Raw genomic sequence first — 20,793 nt, 5'->3', positions numbered from 1 at the left:
GTGGGCAGAATTAACCTGCAATACTGCATTCTAACACTGTGCCACCATGATTCAATGCCACTTTTACTTATATGCCACTCAAAAGTTGCTCAGTGCCACTTTCACTCATATGCCTATTAATACCTTAATTTTTAGAAATTTTACTGCTGTTAATATTCCCATATCATCTTGTACTTTTTTAAAAAATAGATGTCACATTGGCCATCTTACAATACTCTGGCATTAAGCCTTATTTGAAAAACAAAGCTAGATATGTATTTGTATGCAGTGTTTTTGTTAGGAAGTTTATAGTTTCATATTTATTTTAGAAATCTTTGGTGGATGCCAAAAATGTTGGTGACTTATTATTAATTGTAATAAACTAGTAATAAAATACCGGATTCTGCAGTGCTTCACATTTGAAGGAAAAAGGATAGGCAGAGTCATATATGTAGCTTCTGTCAGTAGCTTCTGAAATCAAACTTATCTTTTCCTAGGATTGTATTGTAGCTGCATAGGAAGTTAGCAAATTCAGAGAAAAGATGAGGCTGTTTTTAGAAGTTGGCAGTATATCCTCATGTCATACAGCTGCTCAGTAATTTCAAAGGAGAGAGTACACTTAAGGGAGAAATATAAAGTATTTAGTTTCTGTCTATTGTCGTTATATGCTTGAGCATCTCTTCCACTAATTTCTTATTGCCCAAACCTTCAGTGGCAAATTTTCTGCATTAAGTATTCATTGAAGAAATATAAAGCTTGTACTTGTTACTAGCACAATAATGATTGGCTGATGTTGGTTAAGTATTATAAGTTGGTACTAGGGAAATTGGTCCTCTGAATCTAATAATTATAATTTACATTGGTTGTGTTATACTGTCTGCTTTTTCCCCTGAATTTTTCCTTAGAATTGGCTTCTAATTTTCCATGTTGCTGAACACTAGAATTATATTGACCTTTTAGCTTGGTAGATTTATTCATAAATTGTGGAATATATTCCACTTGAACCTACAGTTAAATATGGCACTGTTCTGTTGGCAAATACTTACGAGCAGTGTAATAGCATTATGATTATAGATTCCAGTGATTTGCAGCATGAACTTGATTTATGATTTCTGGTTTTTTATTTTACAAGAAGTAAAATTTCTTAGATGTGTATGAAGTCATTCTCTGATAAAATTATATAGCTAGCAAGAAAGCACCAGAGTTACAGTCAGCAATGATAGGACAACTTGCAAGTAGCAGCAAACAAGATTTTTTAAAAAGGAATATGGATGTGAGATAATAAACTTGTCCCCAAAACACCACTTTTATATTAAAACATATGTGTTGTGTTTTAAATGCCAACCTATAATAAATCCTATAATACAATTTGCATTTATAAAGTCTATGTAAAATTTAAAAGAAAATATTACTGTCTGTTTTTCATTACTTAGATCTTGAATTCTTTTGAGGTAAACAACATGCACTGTATGGTTAAACCTGGCTATATGCATGGACCAGGTTTTGGCAGTAATTAATGAAGGTGACTTTGAACTATAGACAGTCCTCAATTTATAACAATTCATTCACAGCCATTCAAAATTATGACAGTGCAGACCAAAGGGACTTGAGGCCTGTGTTCAAAAGTTAAGGCCTTTGCATTGTCCATGGGATCAGGTGATGAAAATTTGGTGACTTGCCTTTTTTTTTTTTTGCCCTTAACAATCAAACACAGAGGTGCTGTAACTCTTCTCATCCACTTCTCCTCTATGCCTAAAGTTCCAAGGAGCTCCAAAGGCTGGCATGAAGCAGCCACCCCCCAACCATTCCCACACAAAAGATCAAATATGGGAAATGGCAGCCCAATCACAGACAGAAAGCTGACAGGCCACAGCAATGGTGCAAACTCAATTCAGTTCAAAACCCAACTGGTATTCATTTACATGCCATGGAGTTTCAATTTCTGCTATTTTCTTTATTATCATTTCAGTCTCATCTATGTTGGTCATCTTTGTAGTACAGGTACTTTAAATAGCATTTTGGGGTTCATTATTTATTTATATAGTACTAATGTTTTCTAGGGACTCTACAAAAAATAGAAAGCATCACAGTTCCAGCCTGCAGGCCTAAAGCCTGAAACTTTGAAAGCAATGGGAAAAACATTAAAACAAATATTAGGCACTAATTCTTTGCAAGTGGTTCTTTGCATTGGAATATTTACTGAAAGAGGCAGTCCTGAAAAACAAGGTCCCAGCAACAACTAATGTAATAGAGAGGCAAAACCGTAAAGAGTAAATTTTTCCTGTAAACATAAAATATAATTGAAAAATTTAAAATATTCTTGTTCAAGAGTTGCTTTTGGTGGGGAATGGCAGTCTGATATTTTCTAAATGCTACAGTTAAAAAGATGAACATGGTATATTAGCTGTTATGAATATACATCATTGTTGAATCCTTAATGTTGATCCATCAATGTTTCGATAAAATGGCTTAAAGCCAGCTAACACACTGCTATGGATTTACTTATTAGTGCTAGGATACTAAAACTTGCAGGGTTTTAAAGGTGAATTGGCTATTTGATACAATATGTATCAAATTGTACTTTGAAGCATATCTAGATGTAAATGTGAAATCCATCAGCAACTTCTTGTGTGTATGTAATTCCTTGAAAAGATGCACCTGATCTCTCAATAGAGGATATGTGAGCAACCCCAGACAATCTGAAGAATCTTTCTGTTTGGATTTGATAGGTTGCACTACCCTAATTTTATATAAAAAATACTATTAATCTGATTACCACATTTATTCTTTTTGCATTATTTAGCATCTAACATCTCTGCTTGAAAAAGAAGGTTATTACTGTATAGCTTAGTCCTTGACTTATGATCAATTAAAAAATGGGGTTTTATGGCTCAGTTTTGATAGTTTTAGGGCCCTCTTTGATCACATGACCAAATTTTGGATGCTTAGCAACCTAACCATGTTTATATGTTTGCAGCATCCCGCATCACATCATCTGCTTTGCCAAAATGCATCATTTCCAGTTTTTAGCAAAACTGCATTGATAGTAAACCATTGATTCACTTAATGACGGTGGATTCATTTAACAACCTTTGTGATTTACTTAATGACCATCACAAAAAAGATTATTTTACAACTGTTATGACAACAACTATTATGGCTTGCCTCCAAGCCAGTCGAGGACTACCTGTATATTAGTAACATGACTTTATAGTGCTATAACAATACAGTCAAGTCTTGATTTAACAGATCCTCATTTATTAAACTTTAGATTTTTTTTTCTTCTGTGCAAATCTAAAACAAAATTTTAGATTTTGTTTTCTTCTATTTAGTCATCTTCATTTCTCCTGGACGAGGCCCTTAAGTTCTCTCAGCAAGGTTTTTAGAAATGGTTTGTCGTTGTCTTCTTCCTAGGGCTAAGAGAAAGCAACTATCCCAAAGTCACCCAGTTGGTTGTTAACTTAATGTAGGATTATAAATTGTGATTTCAAGCAGATGCCCTTGACCATTTACTGTTTCCCTAAACTTTGAATGCAGTGGAATAAATTTATACCCACCCACCCCGAAAATATTGGTTTCTGTATCAGTATTTTATTCTAATATTTTTATACTCATGTGGCTTTACTCACTGTCCTGATGGGAGAAATAAAAAAACTGTATCCTTCCTCATCCTTAAAGTGAAAAATTGAAAGAAAAGATTCCAACCAAATGATATGTTGCATGTTCTCAGTGTTTCCTCACCGCTTGTGTACCACTTTTGAAATGTTACTTCTTGTTCCTTGCTAGTTGCCACACAAGGACTTTAGGTGCTGCTTTTAGCTCCTTAACTTGTTATCTTCATCATCTCCCTTTCAAACCATTGAGTAGCATTGCACTTTTCATCCAACCTGCCACATGTTGTTTCAGTTGGCTAGGAAGCATCTTTTTCTTCCATCCCCTTTTATGTGTCTCTTGCCAGAAAGAAATACTATCCTCCTCCTCCCTCTGCCCAGGTTTGTGTATGTGTATTTTTTTATACATGCATACATGAACCCATTATCCCAAGTAGTCTTTTACTAAGAAAACTTTAGTAAGTCTCTCATGGTTTATTCACATACGATGTTATGGTTTTACAATGGCTTGTTTTATGGTAGCTATTGCTAAATTTAAGTTCTCAATTGAATAAACATCTGTTTTCTTTTTCTCCCCCTTTTTCTCCTTACAGAGGCTACTGTGAGATAATAACAGCCTTCATATAAAAACATTTTTTCTGCGTGACTGTGATAGAATTTGTAATGTTGATTTATTTCTACCTCTGATGGAGGATTAACTAGATTTCTCACTGCTACACTGGAAGACTTTGCAGAAAATTTAAAATGTCATCAAATAGGAGTCAGAATCCTCATGGACTTAAACAGATTGGTCTTGATCAGATATGGGATGACCTAAGAGCTGGCATTCAGCAAGTTTATACACGGCAAAGCATGGCAAAGTCCAGATATATGGAACTCTACACGTATCCTAACAAGTATTCCTAAATAAGTGGCGTTAATGGTTTTGTCATCATACTCTTATTCTGTTTCATAACTGAAGCAATGTGAGGTTTGGGATATTAATTTTTAAATGCATTACTACTGTCTGATTTTGACTGGCATGGTATGCTTTCTTCAGACTGTTGTGATGAATAGGGATTGTTGTTGGTATAAATATATGCAGTATGCTTTTGGGACAGTTGCAGTGTATACCACTGGTTCATATTTAAGTGATTGTCCACTAGGACTCCAAGATCCCTCTCGAAATTACTACTATTGAGCCAGGTACCACCTATACGATACCTATGCATTTGGCTTTTCTTGCCTAAATGTAGAACCTTAATTTTTTCATCATTGAATTTCATTTTGTTACATAGGGCCCAATGTTCAAGTCTGTCAAAATCCTTCTGTATCTTAAGCCTATCTTTTAGAGTTTTGGCTATTCCTGCCAGCTTTGTGTTGTCTGCAAATTTGATGAGTTCCCCATCTATCCCCTCATCTAAATCATCAATGAAAAGTACTGGGCCTAAGACAGAGTCTTGAGGTACTCCACTGCGTACTTCCCCCTATGTAGACACAGTTCCATTAAGGACTACACGTTGAGTATGGTTCGTCAGCCAGTTACAAAGCCATCTGGTGGTGTTACTGTCTAACCCACATTTTTCTATTTTACCAAGTAGTAGATTGTGGTCTATTTTATCAAATGCCCTACTGAAGTAAATTTTATCCACAGCATTTTTCTGTCCACTAATTTTGTCACTTTGTCAAAGAATGCAATAATATTTGTCTAACATAATCTGTTTTTGACAAACCCATGTTGGCTTTTGGTTATGACTTTGTTTGCCTTTAGGTGCTTGCCGATTCGTTGCTTGATTATCTTTTCCAGAATCTTTTCAGGTATGAAAAGCCTGTAGTTTGCTGGGATCCATTTTTTTACTTTTTTGAAGATGGGAACTACTATCAGCTCTTTTCCGGTTCTCTGATAATTCCGCAATGCTCTAGGATCTTTGAAAGATATAGTTCAGTGCTTCTGAGATCACATCTGCCAGTTCCTTCAGAACCTTCAGATGTAATCCATCCGTCCTGGTGATTTGAACTCGTGGGCAGGTGCTTTCTTACCATTTTATTGCCTATTTTAACTTGTATTCCTAATCTGTTTTTTATTGTGCTGTTTTGATAGGTTGTTTTTTTTCCCCTTTTGTGTAAAAATATATGCCAAAAACGAATTAAGCATTTCTGCTTTTTTATATTGCTTATCACCTTCTTGCCATTTTCTCCTATTAATGAACCAATCATTTCCTTGACTTTTTTCCTTGTTTTTTACATATTGAAAGAAGCTTTTTTGTTATTTTTTTACTTTTGTTACAAGCCTTAGTTCGTTTTGAGTCATAGTTTTCTTGACTTCATCTTTGCACTCTTGGGCTATTTGCTGATATTCTGCTTAGTTATGTATCCCTCTTTCTGCTTTTTACACTTTTTGTCTTTCAATTTATTAGCATTTTTAGTGCAGTCATGTTGGTTTCTTTTGAGAGCTGTTATTTTTCTTCATTGAGTGGGCTTTTATAATCTCACTTTTCAAAATTCCCCAAGCTTCTTGGGTTGTTTTCCCTTTGAGGATTCTCATCCATGGAATCTTTCCCAAGTTCTTTCTAAGTTTATTGAAATCAGCTCTTTTAAAGTCCAAGACTCTAGTTTGACTTTGTTCTATTGCTTGTGCTTGCATTTATAATGTTGAATTCCAATATTGCATGATCACTCCCCCCCCCCAAAGATTCCTATAACTTCTAACGTCATCTGTCATTTCATCTCTGTTATCATGTGACTTATCCCACTTGGGCAAGTGACTCGGGGTGATGAACAGTCATGAAAACAAAAACAATTACAACACTAAATATATATGGCAGTCATACATAGAGATTTTGCTTATTGGTAATCATGCAAAGAGTAGAACTAGAAACTTGTGCAATTGCAAGACAAAAACATCCTTGACATAATGTGATTTCCAATATTATTTGTACAATTTACTGTTAAGAAACTTCTCTCAAATAATCAGTCTAAATTGGCTATATTGTAACTTATGAATCAAGAATTCCAGATTTATATCTCTGCTGTGACTTCTCATCTTGGCCATTGTTTATCCTCACCATTTGGTTTAATGGTATAAGAATACGGATAATAACTTTTACAAAGAGTATAGTAAGAATTATAGAAATCATTGTTGAATCCAAAGCAGTTCATTGAAAATTAATGGGGCATGAATTAGCTGATTTGGTGATCTAATTTCAGTGATTTAGTATTGAGGATGTGTGTGTGTGTGTGTGTGTATATAATGAAGATATGCATTCAGTATTAATTTACTGTTTAATTGTAATATGTAGCATATAACATATCCTTAACTTTTCCATCAGTCATGTTTATAACTACTGCACTAGTGTACATCAGTCTAATCAAGCCCGAGGAGCTGGTGTAACTACTTCTAAATCTAAAAAAGGCCAAACACCTGGAGGAGCTCAGTTTGTTGGTTTAGAATTGTACAAACGACTTAAAGAATTTCTGAAGAATTACTTGACAAATCTCCTTAAGGTAAGACAATAATTTTATCTTTTGGAAAAAGGACATTTCTCATTTTTTGGAAAAGGGACACAAGCCTATAAATTCTATTTTAGAATCTCTATAGATATTTATTTAGCTTATGACATTTATAGAAATCATGCAATGACTTACACAAATTTAGTTTAAATAAAGTCAGCACGCGCACACACACGCACACACACATAATTAATGCAGAATATAAAATATTAAGATAAAACCATAATCCCATAATACGGAGCCATAGAATTGCAATGGGATAGATGTTATAATTTGATACCTATAGAAGCTAACCATCTAACTGCTTCTGGTGTGGCTGCTATGAGATCATCCGAGGTATCTTGAAATTTCCTGAGGAGACATTCTTGAACTCCATAGAGATTGATAATGATAATTAAAATTCTATGCTGACCAACTCTATAAAGGAGAAATCAGAACTTTGAGATTGGAATATTTCTTTTATCCATTTTACGCACCTTTAAAGCACACCAGTAAAATAGTCAAGGGAACAAGCAATAAAAATAATGAGAAATGCTGCTTAAACAAGTGAATGTAAATCTAATTTTGCAAAGTGTATGGAAGCAATTGTAATATCAAATTTAATTCATAGTGCTTAACCAATAAACTCCTAAATATCTTGAAGATACTATGTTTGAAAATGTGCTCTCTCATACAGGTAATCTGTACAGGTAGTCCTCATTTAACGTTTTCTTCAGACAGTGACCATTTTCAATAATGGTAGTGCTGAAAAAATAACCTTGCAACAAATATTTACAACCTTCACAGAATCTCTCAGTCACATCTTATCCTTTACAGTTAGGATGTGCTGGTTTGTTCCTGACCTCTTTTATATAGTATACTTTATTTTTTACAGTAATCAGTAAATTTTCTTCGCTGATTTAATTTTGTTACTAGGGTTAAAGTGTAATTCTCCAAGAAAAAAAAAACCTGAACCTAAAATCACTGCAGCTTGTCAAAGTTCGGTTTTAACCTATTTCTCTCTATCCACAACTCTACAGCCTCCAAGCAACAAGAAAGGGCAGTCACAGCATCACTTAACTCTCATCATGTATAGAGATGTACAACTGAATATCACCAGTATATTGATAATATCTTATCCCAATGATCTCACCCAATGATTTTATGTAGATGTTAAACAGGAGTAGAGAAAGCATTCACCTTCGAGTGACTTTGCAAAGCAGGGACTGAGGTTTAGATCTCTTGCTCCCAATTGACCTTGACTGGAAACAGCCTTGAAGAAGAGAGTTAAATCAGAATAACATGTGCTTCCCAATCCCAAACCTGTTCCAGAAGTTTACCATAGCTGATGGTATCAAAAGCAGCTGAGAGGTCAAGCAGAGCAGGGATAGATACATTACCTTTTCCTGTTCCTTCTATATATAATAAAAAAGTGGGACCAATGCTATTTCTGTCCCATTTGTCTGCCTGAATCCTGACTGGAAGGGATCCAGATAAACCATTTTCTCCAAGATCCTCTGGAGCTGCAGCACAACCACTTTCTGAACTGTTCTGCAATAAGGACAGATTGAAGACAAAACTATCCATTAGAGTAGAATCTATTAATGGTTTCTACAGGGGACAAACATTAACCTACAGAGGGGGCAAACTGTAATCTCCAGACCCACAGAGGTAGACTTGATGAGCAGACTTTTGCTTTAACCTACTCTTTATCCAGAATATTTCTCTGAACAATTTTTGCCAGTCTAAGGGTTAGCCCGTTTTATATAATACTGCCTTGTCCCCTGGCTCTCGTGATTAGATAACTGTTTGTTGTTTAGACTACACATTTTGTAATATATAATTATGTTATAATGTATACTTAATACACTGGTTTTTGGACTCATACTTTCTTCTTCCAGACCTTATTTTTAGTTGGGGGAAAAAAACAGGAAACAATGTTTCCTGATTTAAACTAATCAGAGTTTTCACTTTCTCCAAATGTGAATGATAGGGAGGATTAGTCAATTCAAGATCAGGCTCTGCATTATATATTGTATGCTTAAATTTAAACTATTGATGATTGGTTTTGTGCCATCAAGTCAACTCCTAACCATATACTTAGATTTTGTCCATGACATGACAATCTATTCCTAATCTGTTCTTTCAGCAGTAGTTTAATTCGAAGATTGGTACAAAATTGTATCAAGCATTACTTTGTCCTCCAATAAACATTTTCCTCAAATCATCATTTATTTTGTCTCATTGTATCAGTTTTCAGCAAACCATGTTTCTAGTGGTCCAAGTCTTTAAAAAAAAATAATTGGGATATGTCATAAAACATGAAATATGGAATTATTTTTCCTTTAATTTATAGGTATTACTTCTAGAAGCAGGGCAATGCTATATAAGAAAGTTGAGTAAATTTTAAAATGTCAATGGTATATTGTAGAAAAATTTCTTGGTCTCTTGTCTGAAAAATTTCAGCCAATATTGCAAAAAGAAAAGACTAGTCTAAAAATTGATTATTGAAAGAAAATGTAGTTATGTTCTTTATATGTCAAGGTGATATATTGTGCTTCTTCTCTGACACACTGACAAGGGAGAAACAGAGGCCTATCCAGTAAGTCACTAGACAAACAAATAAAGGGTCAGTTAGGTACTATTTTGCTCTTGAAAACAGGCAAGACTGGAGAAGAAATCCTGCTTGTATTTAGCTTAAATTCTGTTGATGAATTATCTCTTTCAGGATGGTGAAGACTTGATGGATGAGAGTGTGTTGAAATTCTACACTCAACAATGGGAGGATTATCGGTTTTCAAGCAAAGTGCTGAATGGGATTTGTGCCTACCTCAATCGACACTGGGTTCGTCGTGAATGTGATGAGGGCCGGAAGGGAATATATGAAATTTATTCAGTAAGTTGTTATAAAGAGTAGTTATGTTCAATGGGAAAAAATTGCAGTTTTGTTTTGAATGGGAGATAAAATGTGTGGATTGTTTTCTTTTTTATCCACTTGACTTCTCTTTTGCTTAAGTTTTCCTCCTGCCTATAGGTGACCTAAAATAAACTTTTCTGCATATACAGGACATATTTTAGTTTCAGATCAAAGCTAAAGAAGGGAAAATCCATATTTTAGTTTCAAATCAAACTGAAGGAAAATAGAGATAAAAACAGATAAATTATGAATTGAATAGAGCTAAATAGATGCTTGCTGGAACAAGAACTCTGTTTTATTATATGCTATAAAATGAAGAACCTCGTTATATTTAATTTTAAGTGAAAAGAGAGTACATTTCTTCCACCTCTATATGCTAAATGACTTTTTTCCATCATAGAGGGTTGAAGAGCTGAGACTCTTACTCGTCTTCTGCATTTTTAGTGGAATCATTCAAAAAGTGTTTGTGACATAATCAGAAGGCTGTATTTATTATTTATTTTCTTAACGTGTTGTTTTGTGACTTACTTTCATTTTAGACTTTGCAAATAATCTAGCCTTTATCCCTTTTTTGGATTAGCTGTAAATCAGTTCCATTATTTTACAAGGTTAAAACAACTTTATTTGGAGAGTGACGGGAGGAACCAGGAGTTAAGCTGCCAGAGAGTGTTTGCAGTAGCTCTTCTCAGTTTTATTTTATTTTATAAATTTTTAGTACTCCCACTGGGTCCCTTTTATTTTACTAATATTTTTTGGATGAGATAATAGTGAAGACTACAACACAGATAAAGGTTTTTTTAGGTAGGGCTGATAAGACATGGGGAAAAGAAAGAAATGTCATGGTGTCAGCCCGGGATCTCTCCCGCCTGTGAAAACTGCAAAAGAACCAAGAATTGAGGAGCATTTTGCTGGAAAGAGAACTGTAAGTAAAACTGACACACACACGCACACACACACACACACACACAAACACACACACTATCTTCAACAAATTTGAGAAGTTAGAACAGGACCTTCAAAGCGACTTGACAAAACAATAGCTATTAAACTTTCCCAATCTTGTGGGGGAGGGGGGAGCAAACTGACACCTAGCTGTTCTCACAAACAACTAGTCCAATTACATCCTGTATGGAGTCTGAGATAAAAGCTAAAACGGCTAAGAACAACAAGCTAATTCATAGTACGGAGAGATTACCATGGGAAAATACAACTGAGTTTATAGCAAAGCAGTGCCTTCTCAGAGCACAAACTGTTGTTTCAATATTTGAGCAGCTAATAGCCATACAACATGATTTGAAGACATTGAGAAAAGATATAGCTGTTTTTCTTCAAGCACAAGTTCTGCGTCCATGCACCTCCACTAAAGACCTTGCAGCAGACTTGGTTAAATCCCACATTCTGGATAAGTCTGTGGGCAAGGAGCAAAGAGCGAAGGAAACAGTTAAAGAACCTGCTAAAAAGCTGCAGCCTACTCAGAAAAACTGGCTTTCTCCTGACAAGGCAGTATATTAATAGAGAAGTTTCCTTGGAAGCCAGTAAAGTATCTCCCCCCCTCCCCTGATTACATCAATTACATTGCTCACTGCAAACACAACAGATTGCTCCTAGAATCTATATGAACAGACTTAATTATGGACACTGGAATACCACGTGTGCAATACTAAGTTCCCTAAGCCAGCTTCTTCACTGCCAATTGGGGGCAAATTGATCTCCGTGCTGCAGAGTGGCTCCCTGAGGCCCCAAATTGGAAGTGGATACTTTTGTCTTTCAGACAGCTAACCATCCCGCTGATGCTATTTAAGATGAAGGCACACCTAATCTCCTTTCAAATCTTTCCCATCAGTTTTCTGTGGGGAAATGGTTAAACCAGTGGTGAAATCTAAAATTTGTCACTACCAGTTCTGTGGGCGTGGCTTGGGGGGGTTAATGTGATGGTGGACGTGGCCATTTTTTTTTTTTTTTACTTTTAAAACCATTTTTTCTATAACCTCTTCAGCGAAGAGGTTGTAGAACTCAGCTTGGATCGTCAGAGGCATGTAAAGGAAAAAAAGGGTTTTTTTCTTTTAAAAGCCTTTGACGATCCCAGCTGAGCCACGCGATCTTCAGAGGCTTTTTTTTTCTTTTAAAAGCATTTTTTCGGCTGAAGAAGTTGTAGAAAAAATGTTTTTAAAAGTAAAAAAAAAGCCTCTGATGATTGTGCAGCTCAGCTGGGCATAAGGGGGAGGGGGACTGGGATTTTTGCTACCGGTTCTCCGAACCACGCGCCTCCATCGCTACTGGATCGGGTGATCTGTTACAAACCGGGAGTATATTTAACCCATTCCTGGGTTAAACCCTTAATTGTTAACATGCAAGCTCCCAAGGTTGCTGTCTCTTCCTCATTTTCAACCTTGGGAAAGCGAGAGAAAGAAAGGGGGAGTCAGTTAGCCTTATTCGGTGAAGATGTACTTAACAACACAGAAGCTGGCCTCATTAATGCTTTTGGCTCTCTACCAAAGAAAGAACAAGACAACATACTATTCAAGTTAGAAAATTTAAAGAAATCCTTGTTGGTCATAATCAACACAGCTGAGCTGTTTATAGATCTGGTCTCCCCAATAATTGAGCCTCTAACTCTCCCCCCCCCTCCCCCGAGGATAAGGGATTGCATGAATATGAGATCATGGAAAACAAAAGCCAGGATCCACAGAGTCCAATAGAGGTCCCGGTAGAAATTGAGAGATGCTATCATCCTTATATGAATATCCTATGATACCTTCAGCACCAAACTAAGAGATAGAGGGAAGACCCACGTCAGTGGCACCATTTCGAAGTTGAATAGAGCCTGAGTTAATAACTCCTTGCCCTACACCTTGAGAGGAGGCACCTGAAAGGCAAGCTCTGTTAGCTGATGTTAAAGCTTCTTACTCCGAACAAGTTCCTCAGGAGTCTACACTCTTAAATGAGACCCTCCTCCTTTTAGCGAAGACCAGTTTCATTCATGACGACATCTCAATCCAATGTAACAACCTTACAACTTCCCTTTGTATAAATCATATTACCTGATGAACTGCAAATGATGACCCTCTTACCCTTATAATCTGGAATATAGCAGGTTCGACTGTCCCATCAAAAGACCAACTCTTTTTTGACTATATATATCACAATTTGACATCCTCTTCTGACAGGAAGCCTGGGCCTCTGCAGAGATACAGTTAAATGGTTATTGGACTAACTCTGTCCCAAGTAAGGTGGGTAGGAGAGCCAAAGGGGGTATTGTGACATTAGTTAATACATCCCTGCAATTTAAATGTGCATTTCTGCCTAATGTGTATTAGAGGCCCTGATTGTCCCAAAACAGAATAGCATTCTTCAGAGCCAGATTTAACATCCTCCTCTCAGCACTCCTCCAAGGCAGGTATAACAGGACACCAAAAGCGGGACGAGTATGTATATGTGATAAAGGAGAAATCAAAGATATCACACATATTTTATTGCACTGTGAGTTATATAGAATTTTTAGGTCAATGCATGTTCTCCCTTATTAGGGAGATTACCAGGGAGAGCAGACAATTTTTATGTAGACTCTCTCCTCCAGGACCTGTATCACACGTGCAGTAGCAAAATTCTGTGCAGCTGCAATGACCACAAGGAAAATCCGATTACAGAATTAAAGATGTTTACTGCATCAATTTCTTGTAGCTATCTTAACAATTTTTAGAGAATCTGTATTTACACACATACTTACTCTCCCATCATGTAACCAAGGGTAAGAATTTGATACCATGTATTTTATTATTATGGATGTTATTACAATAATAATAATAATAATTTCTTTTAATACTATTATAAACAGTGATAATTTTGTCTATTGCTGGTCTGTGACCGTAATAAAGTTGTTTATTATTATTTATTTGGAGAGGGTTTTGTTTTTGTTTTTTGTTTTTTTTTGGCAGCCTTTGATAAAATGCGGTAATTTAGTTGTGCCACACTGTGGAGCCCTGCAATGTTTTTATCAGCATTGTCTGAAGAGTAAACCGTGTCGTGATTGTCTGACTAAATTTATATAAATTTTATATAAAAATGTACTTTTGATCTTGAATTTACAGAAATGGACCTGTCTAAAAGAAGGGTTGAAGCTTGCCCTCTTGTGTTCTGGTTCATATCAACAATATTGTAAAATAGAACAGTTGTGAGATTTAGGACCTCTTCATTAGTGGCTCTAATGAACAATATCCTCTCAGTTTCCTGGTGTCCCATGACAGTGTAGTGGTGTTCTTTAAAAGACATGAATTTGAATATTGTTCTCGAAGAAAGGAATTTTTGAAAACCGGATGATATGCAATGTTATAGATAACCATGAATACAGGAAAAAGCATTTATAATATATTTCCTTTTAAATCCTAGCTTGCTTTGGTGACCTGGCGGGACTGCTTGTTCAAGCCACTAAATAAGCAGGTAATATTTCTATTGAGGGATTTATTGGCTTGGGTTTGTGTGTGTGTGTATGTGTGTGTAAATATATCAAAAGCCGTATTAGTGGAAAGGGACTATGACAAATAGTTTTTAAAAAATTATTCCAACTCTGTCTAGAAAAATTATGAATAGAATAAAAATTAGTTTATTGTATCACTGTATTCCTGGGCTGTAACTAATTTAAAACCAAATTTGAGAATTTGGTTAATGGTAATATGATGAAAAATATTTATTCTGTGTATCTGAGATAGTTAGATTTCATTGTACATTTATTGCCTATGATTTAATACTGCAAATTATTCATAAGTTTTATCTCTATTTTAAAATGCATCTAAATAAAAAGTGTAGAAATGGAGAAATAAATTAATCTAGAGATGAAATAATTAAAAAGATCAAAAAGTTTAACAGGAGACACCCACATAACTGGTGATACTATCTACTGGGAGTACAGAATATACTTATTAGTTTCTAAAACTGCTATAGTGTGTAATGCTTGGGATAGGAGTGAAGAAGGCAATTTTAATTGTTTGCCCTAGGCATCTGGTGCAGCTACTGGATTTCCAGAAGGTTCTTAGACAGTTTCGTAAAAGTTTGGAGAGCAGTTCAATTTAGACCCAAAGCAATCTCTAAATCCCTGAGAGGATTGCTTCTGAACAACTTCTCTGTTTAGTAATCTTGGTGAGTCATTGCTTTTCTGAGGAATTCCAAAAGATGAAATGCAACAAGAAATGTCTAACTGCACTGTTGATGAAAGGGGAAATCTTCGTAGACATAGTTATTGATACTAAGCATCATGAGCGTGCAAGGGGAAACTTTCCTTCCCTTAATGCAGTCATTGAATGCTATATGACAATCTTTTTAAAGGTTAATCCAAACCTTATAGATAAGGACAGGCTGCAAATACTGATACTAAGATACAATGATATTAGCTGAATCAATTTTTAGATAAACCTCCCCACTTCATTTTAACTTGGATGGATGGTATGAAGTGCTGAGCGAAATGTCCTGCATTATTACCTATAAGGAGTTTGATCTTGTGGATCTTGAGGAAATGAACAAAACATTTTTGAAATAGGCTACAAATCAGTAACATTTTTCTGTAAAAGGGTTAGATTATAAAAAAAAATACTTACAAATATTTATTTTTGGGCCAAGTGGAATTGCATGGGAAGAGCCACTACTGCTGTGCCCTCCTTCTGGCCCTTTGACATTCCAGCACAGTACAGTGGTACCTCATCATCATTAATTGGTTTCAGGAGGAGTGATGAGTACCAAAAATGTTGAATACCAAACAAATATTTCCTATAATGTAGTAAGTCACAAAGCAGCTGACATTGACACATTCTAGTTTGGGCGTTGAATACTAAACATATGATTACAAGACAAAATGTGTTGAATACCAAATTTGATGAGTTTTGAAGCAGTTGAGTACCAAGGTATTGTTGTAGGTCAGCGGATTCCAAATTTGCAGCTTGGAGCTCATCTTGGTGGAGAAGAAAACTGGGCCGTGTGTGTGGAAGGGTGGCAGATACGTGCAGTTGCTGCAGGCAGGAGTGTGCATGTGCGCAGCTCAACTTCCACAAGTTGCACTGCAGGCACAAGTGCACACAGACCTGCCACTTGCATGGCCTGTTTACAAATAGGCCCCGGCCCAGTAGTCATTGGAGGTTGGTCTACAGTAGTCCTGCTGTAGCTTCTCTGTGTGGTGGAAGCAGTGTCAGCACAGTTAACTTTGGAGTCTCTGGCAGGCCTGAATGCCTCAATGGCATAAAACGTCTATAGGACAAGGTGTATAGTAATTATTAGCAGTGCTGGACTTCCAGCAAAAAGGACAGCCACCCAGCATGCCTATTGTCTTGCTGTCAGCTTTGGGCTTGTCCTCTGGGATCTATCATCTTCCATCTGTTGATTACCTTGCATGGTGTACAAAAAAATCTAGAGGGCCAGATTTGCTGTGTAAACTCTAGTTTGCAGACCCATGAGATAGGCTATCCATGGCTAGCTCCCTTACTTATCTGGCAGTATGTAGAGCTTAAAGAGAATAGTAGCTTGGATCTGAATTATTGTAAATTCTTCATAATGGGGGGGATTTCTGATGTCTTTGAAGAAGCATTGTGTACCTTCTGTATAAGGAACCACTCTTAAATTTAATAATTTAATAAGTTTAATAAGTTTAAACTGCTGTGACTCCAGTCTTCCCTGGTAGAGAAGATAATGAGTCAGTGGCTCTTTTCAATCAGGGCATGGATTAAAAACTGATTGTTTGTTCTTATTGTTAGTCTTTTGTGAGACTTAAACAGGACCTTTACTTTACTTTACTTTTATTTGATTTATATACCGCCCTACTCCCGAAAGACTCAGGGCAGTGAACAGCCAACAATAAAATACATACATACAAAATTTAAAAAGCAGAGATAAAATCAAATTAAATAGTTTGGCCCAGACAGATTTAAAACCCCAATCAATTTAAAACATTTAAACTTTGAATATTAAAAATACTAAAAAATATTAAAAAATATTAAAAATGTTTAAAAAGAGGGAGAAAGTTAAGCCAGGCCCGCCTGGTGAAATAAAAAGGTCTTTAGAGCGGGGCGGAAAGTGCGCAGATCCGGGATCCTCCGTATCTCCGGGGGGAGCTCGTTCCAGATAGTAGGTGCCCCCACAGAGAAGGCTCTTCCCCTGGGGGCCGCCAGTTGACATTGTTTGGCCGACGGCACCCGGAGGAGCCCCTCTCTGAGAGCGTACCGGCCAGAGGGAGGCTATTGGTGGTAGTAGGCGGTCCCGCAAGTAACCAGGTCCTGAGCCATGGAGTGCTTTAAAGGTGGTAACCAAAACCTTGAAGTGCACCCGGAAGACCACCGGGAGCCAGTGGAGCTTGCGCAGGAGGGGTGTTACATGGGAACGCCATGTCGCTCCCATTACCACCCGCGCAGCCACACTCTGCGCCAGTTGGAGCCTCCGGGTGCTCCTCAAGGGGATTCCCATGTAGAGAGCATTACAATAGTCCAGGCGGGAGGTGACAAGGGCATGAGTAACCGTGCGTAAGGAGTCCCGATCCAGAAAGGGACGCAACTGGCGAATCAGGCAAACCTGATGAAAAATCCTCCCGGTCACGGCCGTCAAGTGCTCTTCTAAAGACAGCCGTGAATCCAGGAGGACGCCCAAGTTGCGCGCCCTCTCCATGGGGGCCAATGATTCGCCCCCAATAATCAGTGATGGCACCGACTGACTATATCGGGATGTCGGAAACCATAGCCACTCGGTCTTGGATGGGTTGAGCCTGAGCCTATTCCTCCCCATCCAGATCCACACGGCCTCCAGGCACCGGGACATCACTTCAAGGGCATCGTTGGGGTGGTTTGGGGTGGAGATGTACAACTGGTGTCATCAGCGTACTGGTGGTACTTCACCCCAAAACCACGGATGATCTCGCCCAGCGGCTTCACATAAATGTTGAACAGGAGGGGCGAGAGGACCGACCCTTGCGGCACCCTGCATATGAGGGGCCTCGGGGTCCACCTCTGCCCCCCTGTCAACACAGACTGCGACCGGTGAGAGAGAAAGGAGGAGAACCACTGCAACACAGTGCCTCCCACCCGTAACTCTTCCAACCGGTGCAGCATGATACCATGGTCGATGGTATTAAAAGCCGCTGAGAGATCTAACAGGAACAGGACAGAGGAGCACCCCCTGTCCCGAGCCCTCCAGAGATCATCTACCAACGTGACCAATGCCATTTCCGTGCTGTACCCGGGCCTGAAGCCTGACTGGAACGGATCCAGATATGTCATTTCATCCAGGTGCTGGGGGAACTGTTGCGCAATTCTGTCGGACCTGCTAATCCGACAGAATTATTTTGTGTTCTTAATTAACTATAGTGCTCTTTGGAACTCTTGCAAGAATTGAAGGTTGGAGATACAATTTTACAGTAATTCTTTTCCTTCTTGAGCAGATAGTAATTTTCACTTACGACTACAATTGAGCCCAAAATTTCTGTTGCCAAGTGAGATAGTTGTTAAGTGAATTTTGCTTCATTTTACAACTTTCTTGCCACAGTTGTTAAGTGAATCACTGCAATTGTTAAGTTAATAGCACGGTTGTTAAGTCAATCTGGCTTCCCCATTGACTTTGTTTGTCAGAAAGTCACAAAAGGTGTTCACATGTCCTTGGGACATTGCAGTTGTCATGAATATGAGACAGTTACCAAGCATCTGAATTTTGATCAGGTGAGCATAGGGATGCTGCAGTAGTTCTAAATGTAAAAATGGTCATAAGTCACTTTTTTCAGTGTTTTTGTAACTTTGAATAGTCACTGAACAAACTTTGTAAGTCAAAGTACCTATAGCTCTAGTTGATGCATAAGGATGTGAAAAGACCAAGATAGACCTAAGATACTGAATGTGTTTGGAATGCCATAGGGTTCACTTTATCCTCTATCCTTTTCATCATCCACATGAAGCCACTAGGAAGTCATTTGATGCTTTGGAGTATAGTATCATCAATATGTTATTAATATCCAGTTCTATTTCTCTACCATTTTTAATAAATCCATGTGTACATAATATTTAATAGTTAAATTTTAATGTTAAACCGCAGTAATTAAAAAAACTGAAATGAAAACATGCTATCTCATAAAGAGCTGTATGTATTAACATGAGGTCTATTGCAATACAGTCTTGATAATAATAGGCCATAATTAAAACATTTGAATTCTCATCAATGTAGCATTAATAAAGGTCTAAAAATCTGCATGGGATTTTGAATGACATGTACTTCAAAAAATAAATGGGGTGGGGACCAAAAGTAAATTTTATTTATTTATTTGAATATTTTTTAAACAGTTCAAACTATTCTTCCCCTGTATTTTATATAAAATTATTACACCAATATATTAATTTTCTTCCATTTTATTAAACACAATATTTGATGCAACATTTGGAAGGGTTAGGGTTAGGCTGTAGAGATCACATCTGAGGGTTTTGGACACTGCATGTCACCCAGGGACCCAAAGCATCCTATTTTCTTTGTTAAGATCCATTATATTATTCAAGTGATTAATTTGTATATTTGTTGAATTCATATTTTCAAAGGTAACAAATGCTGTGTTGAAGCTGATTGAAAAAGAAAGAAATGGTGAAACTATCAATACAAGACTGATCAGTGGAGTTGTGCAATCTTATGGTAAAATTAATATTAATGATGGTTGCTATTTTTTGTTTTTCTTTTTTTATCCCATTATAAAGATTAAAGCTTGGTTTATATTTAGTCCCTTCTTGTTTCTTTTTCTTTTTTTGTATATGTTTTATTGATATTTTTCTTTAATAAACATAAACAAACTCAGTATCTATCTGAACAGCATGTTGTCTGAGTATAGTTAGTTTTGAATAACAAAGACGATAAGCATAGTAGTATCCATAATATACATATAATTAATAATAAACACATAGTAATACTAGGATTAGTTTATCCATACTAGAAAATTTTCATTATATAATTAATCATTCTCTTAATCTTATTAGTTTCTAACTTCTATTAGTTAACCAACAAGTCCCATGTTAAAAAGTATTCTGTTTCTTCCTTCTCCTTTATTTTTAGTGTTAATCTGTCCATCTCTGCTCATTCTAATACTTTTTTATGACATTTTCATTTGAAGGGATCTCCTCGTTTTTCCACTGTTGTGGAAACACAATTCTTGCTGTTCTCAACACATGTAAAATTAGATATGTATTCCCTTTATTATACTATTCTGGTAAAATACCCAACAAAAATATTTCTGGTTTTAAATCAATATGTTGCTTATTTTTTCTAACAATGTACCATATTTTTCAGAGTATAAGACATACTTTTTCCCCCATAAAAGAGGGTGAAACTTTGGGTATGTCTTATACACTGAATGTAGCCCCACCCACCCACGCCGTACCGGAAAATGGAGCGCGCGGAGGCAGCAATAGGCTATGGCAATCCCTGCAGCCCAAAACAGCTGATCTTCAGGAGGCTGATCCAATTGACAATCAGCTGCTTGTGCTAATCAGGCTGTGTGCTGAAGCTGAAATTGAAACAGGCTCTTTGCTGCAAGGAGGCAAATTGGTGGGAGGCAGAGGCAGATTTTTTTTCTTGTTTTCTTCCCCAAAAAAGGTAGATGTGTTTTATAGTCCGGGGCGTCTTATACTCCGAAAAGTACGCTATATATTTTAGTCCAGTATTTTTTTGCCTTTGGACTGTACGAACCTGGTATCTGATTACATTTCCAACATTTGGTGGACATGTTTTCAAACATCTTTGCTAGTCTTGCTGGTGGTAAGTGCCACCTATGAAACATTTTATATAGATTTTCCTTTTAGGTAGCTGATATTGTCAGCTTAT

General features: G+C 36.8%; 1 protein-coding gene across 6 annotated transcripts in view; it reads left to right on the top strand.

Moving 5' to 3' along the window:
- The window catches only part of CUL1 (cullin 1), a 60,409-nt gene that overhangs the window by 4,121 nt on the left and 35,495 nt on the right, over positions 1 to 20,793 (top strand). For all 6 annotated transcript variants that reach the window (XM_034416475.3, XM_034416471.2, XM_034416474.3 and 3 more), the window contains exons 2-6: positions 4,184 to 4,474; positions 6,899 to 7,073; positions 9,787 to 9,954; positions 14,362 to 14,412; positions 19,521 to 19,611. In XM_034416475.3, the coding sequence (XP_034272366.1) occupies positions 4,335 to 4,474; positions 6,899 to 7,073; positions 9,787 to 9,954; positions 14,362 to 14,412; positions 19,521 to 19,611 (625 nt within the window). In that variant the 5' untranslated portion in view covers positions 4,184 to 4,334. The remainder of the gene's footprint in view (positions 1 to 4,183; positions 4,475 to 6,898; positions 7,074 to 9,786; positions 9,955 to 14,361; positions 14,413 to 19,520; positions 19,612 to 20,793) is intronic.

Source organism: Pantherophis guttatus, chromosome 4 (assembly GCF_059756535.1).
Source record: "Pantherophis guttatus breed Tessera chromosome 4, ASM5975653v1, whole genome shotgun sequence".
NCBI lineage: Eukaryota > Metazoa > Chordata > Lepidosauria > Squamata > Colubridae > Pantherophis > Pantherophis guttatus.
Note: the sequence above shows the minus strand (reverse complement) of the source record. Positions and strands in the feature narration are given on the sequence as shown.